Source organism: Mastigoproctus giganteus, chromosome 4, assembly GCF_048544385.1.
Source record: "Mastigoproctus giganteus isolate SK-2022 chromosome 4, ASM4854438v1, whole genome shotgun sequence".
Classification (NCBI taxonomy): Eukaryota; Metazoa; Arthropoda; class Arachnida; order Uropygi; family Thelyphonidae; genus Mastigoproctus; species Mastigoproctus giganteus.
The window spans coordinates 77951237-77964042 of record NC_143578.1 but is presented as its reverse complement, the minus strand read 5'-3'; the positions used below and the strand labels follow the sequence as shown (position 1 = coordinate 77964042).

The window sequence follows — 12806 nt, the reverse complement described above, 5'->3', positions numbered from 1 at the left end:
TGTCTGAGACCACTCTACTCACCTTTAAGGAAGCAAAAACCCTTTCCGTTACCCCTGATGGCAATTATATCTTTAAATAAATCCCACATCAGTGCACTGTGATCACTGGTTCCTTTATCTGCAAATTCTTAATACATGAATGATCACTGCTGATAACCAGATCAAGAGTATTACTCTTTCTGGTTGCCTCTCGAACATGCTGTTGCAGAAAACAATCATCCAATAAATCCACAAAAGTCTTACTAGTGTGTGAGTGACCAACCCACAACAAGTTCCAGTCAATATCTGGGAAGTTAAAATCCCCCATTATAAGACATTATGATTTACTAGCCCACTCTATTTCTCTGTACAATTGTTCATTGTACTCATTCAAATCTTTAGGCCTATAACACACTCCTACTCTTATTTTTGCTTTCGCAGTGCTTATGTCACACCAAACTGACTCAGCAGTGCACTGTTCATCTATATCAACTGGATGCACTTCTTTAGATTTTATGTTTTTCTTAATTAACAGCATGACACCTCTTGCCTTCCTATCCTGTCTATCCTTTTTGTACACATTGTACTCCCCAAATTCCAATTCTGCATTCCTAATATCAGTGTGACATCACGTCTCTGATATGCCAACAATATCCACCTTTGATTTCTTGACCAACACTTCAAATTCATCAAATTTATTTACTATACTTCTGGCATTGGTATACATGCAAGCATACATGCACCTATTCCTATTCCTATTACCGTGGCACATCCCATATACCCACCTGTTTCACGATGACTGCCATCCCCAGCACCCTTAGCTCCAAGTCGCTACTTATTCTAATAGAAGTTGTGCAAGAATCACCTTCACCTGCGGCTACTTTTAACCTTTTAGTCTGTGAATCCTCCCAAGCTAGCAGTTTTCCAACCCACCTAACACTGCCCCGATAGAATCAGCAAATATTCTTGCACCCTTTCTATTCAAGTGTATCCCATCCCTGTAAAAGCAGTGTCTCCTGTTAACAAGCACAGACCACGCTGAAAAAATTTCTACCCCTTGAGCCTTACACATTCCCTCCAGGACCAAATTGATTGACAAGGCTCTCATCATGTATTCCCTCCTATCGTGTCTAGGCAGAATTGCAGACACTTTCAAATTTAACCCTAACTCATGACTGTTTTGCAACATTGACCTGTATTTCTCTTTCTTGGTGATTCCCTTTGACTTTTGACTCTCTCTCTCTCTCAGGGTAACTTGGGAATTTTTTTTTTTTTGGCTGGTGCAGCATAAGCCTCAGGCTTCCTTGCACCATGTAGCTAATAATAATAATAATAATAATAATAATTTGTTAAGTTAATCTGCAGATCTCCTACTCTTAATGTCATTGGTGCCATCATGTACAACAGTGTCACCTTTTGTGCCCTTAAAAGATGATATATGCTTTCGACGTCATCAACTTTTGCCCCTGGCAGACATACCCTGGTCCTGTTCCATCTATCCTTTTTACACAATATAATCCCCGTCTCCCTGATAATAGAGTCACCAACAATAACTAGTTCCTTTGGGACCAGTGCATTCTGCCTTGGAGATTGCCGCTGTGTTGCCTGATGCCCAGGAGTGAGCTCTGGCGTTGAATTGGGTAGCTGAGAGCTTGACGGGCCCATCATATTAATTTCTTCGAGGGCATCTACCCTACACCTCAAGCTTTCATAGACGCCTAGTAGAACACTGAGTTGTTGCCTAATTTATAGACACTCTCTGCACCTGGCACACTCCTTCGCTAGACCATGTTCTGTTCCAGAGAGTTTGGCAAACATTTCACAAGTTGCACATTTTTTTAGGCTGTGATGCGTTGGAGAATCGCTCCCCCTCAGTTCTCCCCCAAGTCACAGAACTCCTGCCACATTGTGCCCGTTGTTTTGCTACTCTAGTCTGGGGCATGATATTTTAAATTAGTAAGATCAATAAATTTAAATTTAAAATTAATTAATTGTCAATACTACGCTATCTAATAGAATCCTAAATGCAGTGATGCGTAACATGCTATATAATTATATGTTAGGCGCCTCCGTAGCCAGGTGGGAAGGAGCAGCAGTGTGTAGCACACGCTTCTTGATTAGACCGGGGTTCGAGCCCGTCACCACCAAATACGGAAAGGTCAGGGAATGACCATCGCATATCCCAGAGCAATATGGCCTTAGTTGCTAATGCTCCTAAAAACCAAACAACAAACAAACAAACAAACAATAATTATATGTTAGAGCTACCTAGTTATCAGAATTAAAAATTTCAGTTCCCTACTACTCTATACAAAAACAATGGCTGCAAAATTCGAATGAAATAACATTTTTACATATATTAACGGTGCCTCCGTAGCCAGGTGGGCAGGAGCAGCAGTGAGTAGCACACACTTCTTGATTAGACTGGGGTTCGAGCCCATGACCACCAAATACAGAGGATGCAGAAAGGTCAGGGAATGACCATCGTATATCCCTGGAGCAATATAGCCATAGTTGCTAATGTTCCTAAAAATCTCTTTATCTAAATTAAAAATAAAAATAGCCAGTGTAACTATAACTATAAGACTATGTATAAAGTACAATATAAAATAACAATTAGGTAAATAAAAAGGCAAACACATCGCTTTTTTGGAGCCTGTAATTCACAGCTGTAATTTATAAAGAGAGTCAGCGCCCTCTCTAACATTTTGGATGATTCTGTGCATTCCTATGGTGTGGCTACTCTTTGGTACAGTAGCATTAGTACAGGCATACAATGTAAGAAAGCAAGCTTATGCAGCATCAGCCAAAAAAAAAAATCCCTCCCATTTCACATCTCCATTCGTTCCAAATGCCTGTCCAGCTCAGCCTTAAATGTATTTAGGCTATCAACTTCCACAACAAAAGATGGAAGTCTGTTCCACCAATCAACTACCTGCTGGCTAAAGGCAAATTTCCACATATCTATTCTACAACTGTCTTTCCTCAATTTGAAACTGTGCCCCCTCAGGTGGCGCCTCCGTAGCCAGGTGGGAAGGAGCAGTAGCGCATAGCACACGCTTCTTGATTAGACCGGGGTTCGAACCCGTCACCACCAAATACGGAGGATGCGGAAAGGTCAGGGAATGACCACTGCATATCCCGGAGCAATATGGCCTTAGTTGCTAGTGCTCCTAAAAAAAAAAAAAAAAAAAAGCCCCCTCAGGTTATTAATCTGAGCAAGAGGCATAATCGCATCAGCATTCAGCTTGCTCAACCCATTCAAGGTCTTATACACCTCAGTCAGATCACCTCGCGGGTGCCTACTCTCCAGGCACTGCAATTTGCAGAACTTAAGCCATTCTTGGTATGAGCACCCCTTTGTTCCCCTCACCAATCTTGTTGTCTTTCTTTGTACTCGTTTTAGCAACTCTACATCCTTCCTAAAATGAGGCCTCTAGACACAATACTCTAGGTGTGGCCTGACCATTGCCTTGTATAATGGGATAAACACCTCCCTGTCCCTGCTAGCAAAATTCCTATATATCATTGACAAAACTCCGTGACCTTCCCTGGCAGCCCGTCTCAACTGCTCAGTGAACTTCATATTTGACTACACAGTTGCCCCCAGGTCTTTTTCACTTTACATTTTCCTGAGTGTAGTACTACAAGGTTGGTACATTTCACTTCGGTTATTGCTACCCATATGCAGTACTTTGCATTTGTCAATGTTAAACTTCAGTTGCCACTTCTCAGCCCATTTGCCCAACTTATCTAGATCCAGTTGGAGATCCATGATTGTTTCAAAAGGATAATGACCTGTGCAATACTATTCAAGAATGATTAGCATTAGCATTAATAGAGGCATATGATGCAAGAACGCAAGCTTATGCAGCATCAGCCAAAAAAAAACCACTCCCATTTCACCCCTCCGTTCATTCGAAATACCCGTCCAGCTGAGCCTTAAATTTATTTAGGCTTATCAACTTCCACAACAAGGGATGACAGTCTGTTTCACCAACCAACTTCCCACTGGCTAAAGGCAAATTTCCGCACATCTATCCTACATCTGTCTTTCCTCAATTTGAATTTATGCCCTCGGTGATTATTCTAAGCAAGAGGAAGAATCCCATCAGCATTGAGCATGCTCAAACCATTGAAGGCTTTGTACACCTCTATGAGATCACCTTGCCGGTGCCTAGTCTCCAGACACTGTAATTTGCAAAACTTAAGCCTTTCTTCCTAAGAGCAATCCTTTGTTCCATTCACTAATCTTGTTGCCCTTCTTTGTACTCGTTCCAGCAGCTCTACATCATTTCTTAAATTTGAGACCTCCAGACCAGTATACAGTACTCAAGGTGTGGCTTGACCATTGCCTTATACAAGGGAATAATCACCGCCTTATCCCTGCTAGAAAAATTCCTGTATATCAAGAGTAGCTCATGGTGTCCTGTATATATAAGACACCATGAGCTACTCTTGCAGCCCATCTGCACTGCACAGAAAACTTCATATCTGCCTGCACAATTACCCCCAGGTCCTTTTATTCATTTTCTACCCTGTCATTGTAATACCATAGAGTTGATACGTTAATCTGGGGTTACTGTTTCCCATATGTAGTACTTTACATTTATCAATGTTAAACTTCATTTGCCACCTCTCAGCCCATCTGCTCAACCTTTCCAGATCCTGTTGCAGCATACTGTCAGTAGTGTCCTTAACAACCCTGCCAACCTTTGTATCGTCTGCAAACTTGGACATTGAGCTCAATATACCATCATCCATATCATTTATAAATACAGAAAACAGCAATGTACCCAATACTGAATCCTGAGGGACTCCACTAATAACATTAGTCAACGATGAGCAGTGTCCATTGATTACCACTCTCTGTCTTCTCCCCCTCAACCATCCCTTTATCCATAGCAGCAATTTGAATCCATTACCACACTTCTCCAATTTGTGCAGCAGTCTTCCATGTGCAACAGTATCAAAAGACTTTCTAAGATCCAAATATATAATATCAAAGTTATTCCCTGCATCCAGTTCTTTTGTGACTGCATCGTAGTATCCAATCAAATTGGTCAGGCAAGACTTTCCCTTAACAGAACCATGCTCTGTATGAGCTATAACTGAAGTCTTGTCTAGATGATCCTGCAGTGCTTCTTTAACCATTGCCTCCATTAATTTTCCTGGAACAGAAGTTATACTCACAGGTCTATAATTACTTGTGTCAGCCTTTGATCCTCCTTTGTGAATTGGGGTCACATTTGCACATCTCCAGTCTATGGATACTTGCCCTGAGTCCAAAGCAGCTCTCATAATTATGGCTAAGTGTTTTCTTACTTCCTTTGCTGCCTCCTTTAATATAACTGGATAGATCACATCCACCCCAGGTGTCTTTCTTGTGTTTATCCTCAACAATGTCTCCTGCACTTTCCTCTCAGTTATTAAGTTATTACAAATTCATCTAGCTCACTGCCAGAGTTTACTTCACCTCTGGCATTCCCCTTCCTGAATAACTCTTCATGTGTGAATGCAGATGCAAAATACTTGTTTAGTTTGTTAGCCACCTGAGCAGGATCATCAACAGTTCAACCATCAATATCCATTGGACCAATCTGATTCATCCCTTTCCTTCTCAAGTTTACATAGGTAAAGAAATCTTTTCTGTTTTTCTTTGCATCCTTTGCCAAGGAATTCTCATCTGCCTTTGCCTGCCTAATATCCTTTGTGACTTGGTTACAGACCAGCTTATATCTATCATAGGCTTCCATGTCACCCATTAATTTATATGTATCCCATGCATTTTTCTTCTCTGCCATGTGTCTCATTAGTTCATCTGACATCCATTTAGGCCTAAACCTTGAACAATATTTCTTAGTTGGTATGTAAAGACTAGTAGCTCCCAAGATAAATTCTTTGAATGCTTCCCATTTTGAATTTGCTGTTGGTAACATCATCTGTTGGTCCCACTGTATAGTATTTAAATACTGTCTCAGACCATCGTAGTCGCTTTTACAAAAGTAAAAACCCTTCCCTTTACCTCTGATGGTAGTTACCTCCTTGAGTAAATCCCACTTCAGCACACTGTGATCACTGCCACCTAGTGGTTCATTTATCTGCAGATTCTTAATGAATGAAGAATCACTACTGATAATCAGATCAAGAGTATAACTCCCTCAAACTGCCCCCCGAACATGCTGATGTAGAAAACAATCATCCAATAAATCCATAAAAGGCTTGCTAGTGTGTGAGTGACCAACCCACAAATTCCAGTCAATATCTTGGAAATTAAAATCCCCCATTATAAGACTCTCTGATTTACTGGCCCACTCTATATTCCTATACAGTTTCTTATTATACTCATCAGAGTCATTAGGCCTATAGCACCCTCCTACTCTCAATTTTGATCTCTCAATTCTTATGTCACACCAAACTGACTCGACACTGCAGTCTCCAGTAATGTTGACTGGCTTCACTTCCTTGGATTTTATATGTTGCTTAACCAATAGCATAACCCCTCCTCCCTTCCTATCCTGTTTGTCCTTCCTGTACACATTGTACTCCCCAAATTCCAGATCTGCAATCCTTATATCTGTGCGACACCATGTCTGTGATATCCCAACAATATCTGCCTTTGATGTCTTGATCAGCACTTCAAATTCATCAATATTATTTACTATACTTCTAGCATTGGTGTACATGCAAGTATACATGCATTTGTTTTTACTCTTAATTATCCTAACACAGCCCATGTATTTACTTGTTTTGATGATGACTCTCAGCAGTCTCTGAAATACCCTGCATCTTGTTTTCCAGGCTGCTGCTCATTCCAATAGAAGCAGTGCAAGAATCATTTTCACTTCTGCCGGTGGCTACTATTAATCTATTAGTCCCTTGTATCCCTCCAAGCTAGCAATTTTCCGACCCACTAACACTGCCTCGATAGCATCAGCAAATATTCTTGCACCCTTTCTATTTAAGTGTATGCCATTCCTGTAGAAGCAGTATCTCCTGTTAACAAGTACAGACCAAGCTGAAAAAAATTATACCCCTTGAGCCTTGCACAATCTCTTCAGGGCCGAATTTATTGACTAGGCTCTCATCATATACTCCCTCCTATCGTGTCTGAGCAGAATTGCAAACACTTTCAAATTCAAATTCAACTCTAATTCACGGCTGATGCAATACTGTTCAAGACTGGTGGCCATTCAAAAGGAATGGCCAGCACAGTCTCAATATGAACCCTGTGGAACATCTAAGGAATGAACTAGAACAGTGGGTGAAGTTTAGACCAGCACATCAACCAGTCACTTTTCTCCCGAAGAAATGTACGAAGACACTCATGACAGTATCATTTATTGGTGAAAACCCTACCTACAAGATTGTCTTAGCAGCCAAAGAAAGACAGATATGCTTTTGAACATCAATATGAAACACTAATATTAGCATTATCATTAGCATTAGTAGAGACATACGATGCAAGAAAGCAAGCTTATGCAGCATTAGAGAGAAAAAAAAAAAACCTCTCATTTCACCCCTCCATTTGTTCCAAATGCCTGTCCAGCTCAGCCTTAAATTTATTTAGGCTAACAACTTCCACAACAAAAGATGGAAGCCTGTTCTACCAATCAACTACATGCTGGCTACTCAGACTAACAACCCTCAGGTTCTTAGTCTGAGTAAGAGGAAGAATCCCATCAGCATTCAGCTTGCTCAACCCATTCAAGGCCTTATACACCTCAATCAGATCACCTTACAGGTGCCTACTCTCCAGGTGCTGCAATTTGCAGAACTTGAGCCTTTCTTGGTAAGAGCACCCCTTTGTTCCCCTCACCAATTTTGTTGCCCTTCTTTGTACTCGTTCTAGCAACTCTACATCTTTCCTAAAATGAGGCCTCCAGACCTGTACACAGTACTCTAGGTGTGGCCTGACCATTGCCTTGTATAATGGGATAATCATCTCCCTGTCCCTGCTAGCAAAATTCCTATATATCATTGACAAGACTCCATGACCTGCCCTGGCCATCTGTCTGCACTGCTCAGTGAATTTCATATTTGACTGCACAATAACCCCCCAGGTCTTTTTCACTTTGTATTTTTCTCTTGTTATGGTATGTTTCTCTTCAGTTATTGCTATCCATATGCAGTACTTTGCATTTGTCAATGTTAAACTTCAGTTGCCACTTTTCAGCCCATTTTCCCAATTCATCTAGATCCAGTTGGAGTAGCATACTGTCTTTACTGTCATTCACAACCCTGCCAACCTTTGTATCTGCAAATTTTGACATTAAACCTGATATACCTTCATCAATATCATTGATAAATATACAGAACAACAATGGGCCCCAACACCGAACCCTGGGGAACTCCATTAATAATATTTATCCACGAAGAGCAGTGTCCATTAATTACCACTCTCTGTCGTCTCCCACTCAACCATTCCTTTATCCATTTTAGCAACTTTCCTTTAATGCCATACCTCTCCAATTTGTTATGCAGTCTTCCATGTGCAACAGTATCAAAAGCTTTCATGAAATCCAAGTATATGATATCAAAATTATTTTTGGCATTCAGTTCCTTTGTGACCACATCATAGTATCCAATCAAATTGGAGCCGACCGGGCTAGCCGAGTGGGTAAAGTACCTGCCCAGCAACCCAAAGGTCGCGGGTTCGATTCCCGCCTCGGGCTTGGATCAAAGTACTGCAAAAACCTTGGGAGGTGCAATATGGCCACAGAAGCCGATGCGCCAACAACTACCAAATCAAATCAAAAAAAACCAATCAAATTGGTCAGACAAGACCTCTCTTTAACAAACCCGTGCTGTGTCTTAACTATTATTGCAGTCTTTTCTAGATGATCATGCAATGTTTCTTTAACCAATGATTCCAATATTCTCCCCAGAATACAAGTTAAACTAACAGGTCTGTAATTACTTTTGTCACCTTTTGAACCCCCTTTGTGAATTGGTGATACATTTGCACACCACCAGTCCATGGGGATCTCCCCTGAGTCCAAGGGAGCTCTCATAATTATGACTAAGGGTTTGTTTACTTCCTTTGCTGCCTCCTTTAATATAACTGGATAGATCCTGTCCACCCCAGGTGCCTTCCTTATGTTTAATTTTAACAATTTCTCCTCCACTTTGCTCTCAGTTATTACAAAATCACTTAGCTCCCTGTTAGCATTTGATAAACCACTCCCATAATTGAAAACTGCTCATGTGTGAATGTAGATGCAAAAAATACTCATTCAGTTATCAGCTACCTGAGCATGATCATCAATATTCAACCCATCTATGTTGTGGTCCAATCTGATTCATCGGTTTTCTTCTAGAGATTTGCATAAGTAAAGAACTCTTTGCTGTTTTTCTTTGCATCCTTTGCCAAAGATTTCTCGTAATCTGTCTTTGCCTGCCTAACCTCCTTTGTGACTTGATTACAGACTAGTTTATACTTGCCATAGGCTTCTGTGTCACCTGATACTTTATATGCATCCATACATTTTTCTTGTCTGCCATGATCCTCATTAATTCATCTGACATCCATTTAGGCCTCAACTTTGAACAGTATTTCTTAGTTGAATTGAAAAGCCTAGTAGCCTCCAAAATTAAGTCCTGAAGGCTCCCTATTTAGAATTCAATGTTGGTAACATCTTCAGTTGATTCCACTGTACAGAATTTATAAACTGTCTGAGACCTCTGAAGTCACCTTTATGAAAGCAAAAGCCCTTCCCTTTAGCCTTGATGGTAGTTACATCTTTAAGTAATTCCCACATCAGTATATTGTGATCACTGTCACCCAGTAGTTCCTTTATCTGCAAATTCTTAATGCATGAATAATCACTGCTGATGATCAGATCTAGAGTATTACTCCCTCTGGTTGCCTCTCGAACATGTTGCTGTAGAAAACAATTGTCCAATAAATCCACAAAAATCTTGCTAGTGTGCGAGTAACCGACTCACAAGTTCCAGTAAATATCTGGAAAGTTAAAATCTCCCATTATAAGGCATTCTGATTTACTGGCCCACTCTATTTCTCTGCACAATTGCTCATTATACTCATCAGATTCATTAGGCCTATAACACACACACCTGCTCTCATTTCTCCCTTTCCCAGTGTTTATTTCACACCAAACAGACTCAACACTGCATTTCCACCAATATCAATTTAGATGCACTTCCTTAGATTTTATGTGTTGTTTCTTAACTAATTGCATAACCCCTCCTCCCGTCTTGTCCAGGTGCCTCCATAGCCAGGTGGGCAGGAGCAGCAGCACACGCTTCTTGATTAAACTGGGGTTCGAGCCTGTGACCACCAAATATGGAGGATGCAGAAAGGTCAGGGAATAACCACCGCATATCCCCGGAGCAATATGGCCTTAATTGCTAATGATTCTAAAAACCAAATAACAACAACAACAACTTCCTATCCTGTCTATCCTTTCTGTACACATTGTACTCCCCAAATTCCAATTCTGCACTGCTTATATCTGTGTGACACCAGGTCTCTGATATCCCAACAATATCTGCCTTTGATGTCTTGACTAGCACTTCAAGCTCATCAAATTTATTAATAATACTTCTAGCATTGGTGTACATGCAAGTATACATGCACTTGTACCTACTGTTGGTTGCCCTAACACAGTGCATGTATTTACTTGTTCCACTGTGACTTCCAGCAGTCCTGGAAATCTCCATTACCTTGCTTTCTAGGCTGCTGCTCATTCTAATAGAAGCAGTGCAAGAATCACTTTTACCTCTGCCTGCGGCAGCCACTGTTAACCTTTAATCTGTGTTTCCCCCCAAGCTAGCAGTTTTCCGAATCACTTAACACTGTCTCGATAGCATCAGCAAATATTCTTGCACCCTTTGTATTTATGTGTATCCAATTTATGTGTCTGTAAATATGTGTCTATAAATGTTTTGAAGGATTGTATATATATACTGTATATATATAATTGATAATTTTAATGTGTTCAGTTGCTTTCAGGATTTGGCTAATCCTCAAAGCAAATAAACACTGTTAATGTATTTTAATTTTTTTTTTTTTTTTACTTTCAGAAACTATTATGTTCAAAATTAGTCTCCAGATGAGTGATAATTTAAGTGAGTAAAATTTTAGCACTGACACATGATATGCATAACAACTCTACATTAATATGAATAGATTGGCATTAAATTAATTGGCTTTAAAATTTAAAAGTATTTTGTGTAGACTTATATACACGGGTCAATCCATAATTAATACATCTTTTGGTGATAAAAGTATAGAACAGATACAAAGATATCATTATCACTCAAAAAGTGTTTTCCACAAAGATATGCATCCAAACGTAAAAAAATCAGATGAAATTGAGTCTGTGATATACACAGGATGAGACAAATCTCTCTCTCCACTTTATTTCAGAAATTTTCATCTGAGCCATATGGGCAGTGTGCAACACAATATTATTGTAGTTTAATATGATTTGATATCTTGTTATTGTTTTGTTTTGTTTTGTATCCCTATTAAACTTATCAAGTGTTTGGCAGTAGTCTTCCTTATATAGTCTGGCCTTCCACAGAAAAATCAACCAAAACACTACATGATGATCTGGCAATTCAAGATTTTTTCTTCACTGCAGTGATAATAATGGAAGAACAAGATCTCATTATCTGTTATCAATCCTTTAAAAAAATCTTTAAAGTTATTGCACTCTCCTGCAACAGACCTTGTCTGATCTGCCTGGAGAATTTCATTTCTCTTGTTAACAGTTTTTAGTTCCCATTTGCAGCATATTTTTTCTATAATATAATTGTCTAAAATGGTTAATACACTTTTTTTTTTTTAACACCCTAGCGTTTACATCATTGCCTATGTAGTTATTGTCCTTTTTGAATCATTTCATCCAAAATCTTAGTGTTTTCTCAAGTGCACACAGACATTCCTTGGCTGGTCACAAATGTCAGTGTTTCCTCCTTTAAAATGTGCAAACTATCTATGAATATCGTGTATATTAATAGTATTTTATTGGTATACTTTTCTAAATTTTTCATGAAACTTGTTGGCTGAGTTTCCTTCTGACGTGAAAAAGAACTCTATCACTGACCATTGCAGAAATAGACATGCTTGACTGTTCATATCAGATCTGTAATAGACAGAAACTTTTAATATAGTATATGTATGTCTTAATGTCTATACTAATAATATATAAAACTTCATGATACTAACTAAATTACAAAACATTTTGTGTTTTTCAAGAGATATTACTTATGGAACAAACCTTGTATATATTTCATGTTAGCACTGAATTTTAACCACAGAATGTGTTTTGAGTGTTTAATGGCACATAGTCTACTATGTTGGCTGGTGCTGCAAAAGCCTTAGGTTTCCTTGCGCTATATGGCTAATGATGATGTTGATAATAATGATTATAATGTGCCGATTATAACTGCTAGCCTAGAGAAGAGAACTAATCTCTTAATGCATTTTATTTTTATATGATGGAAGTAGGAAATTAATATCATCTCTCTTTTTTTTCTAATTGAAACATATACCGTTATCAAAAGTATTATGAAATAATAATGTGTATGTAAAGACATTTGCACTGAAAGTGACTAATAAACAATTTTAATATGGTATAGGTCTTCGATGCAACAGATGGCTTAATTGGAAAACTTGCCACCAATTTTTGACAGATTTTAGGGAAATAATTTGCTATTTCTCATGCAGGCATTTAATAAAGCATACGAAGTAATAATTTTCATTTGGATTTGTACAGACCTTTCTATGAGAATGATAATTTAATTTGGGGACTGGTGAAACTTTCCATAACTGCTGCTAGAGGTGCTCTTCAAGATCA

The 12806-nt window shown here is 39.1% G+C and overlaps 1 protein-coding gene across 1 annotated transcript in view; it reads left to right on the top strand.

Annotated features, from left to right (window-relative positions):
- The window catches only part of LOC150086855 (uncharacterized), a 213913-nt gene extending 202835 nt beyond the window's left edge, over positions 1-11078 (top strand). The window contains exon 10 of the mRNA XM_090372298.1: positions 11026-11078. Within this exon, the coding sequence (XP_090228424.1) occupies positions 11026-11078 (53 nt within the window). The remainder of the gene's footprint in view (positions 1-11025) is intronic.
- The last annotated feature ends 1728 nt before the right edge of the window (positions 11079-12806 follow it).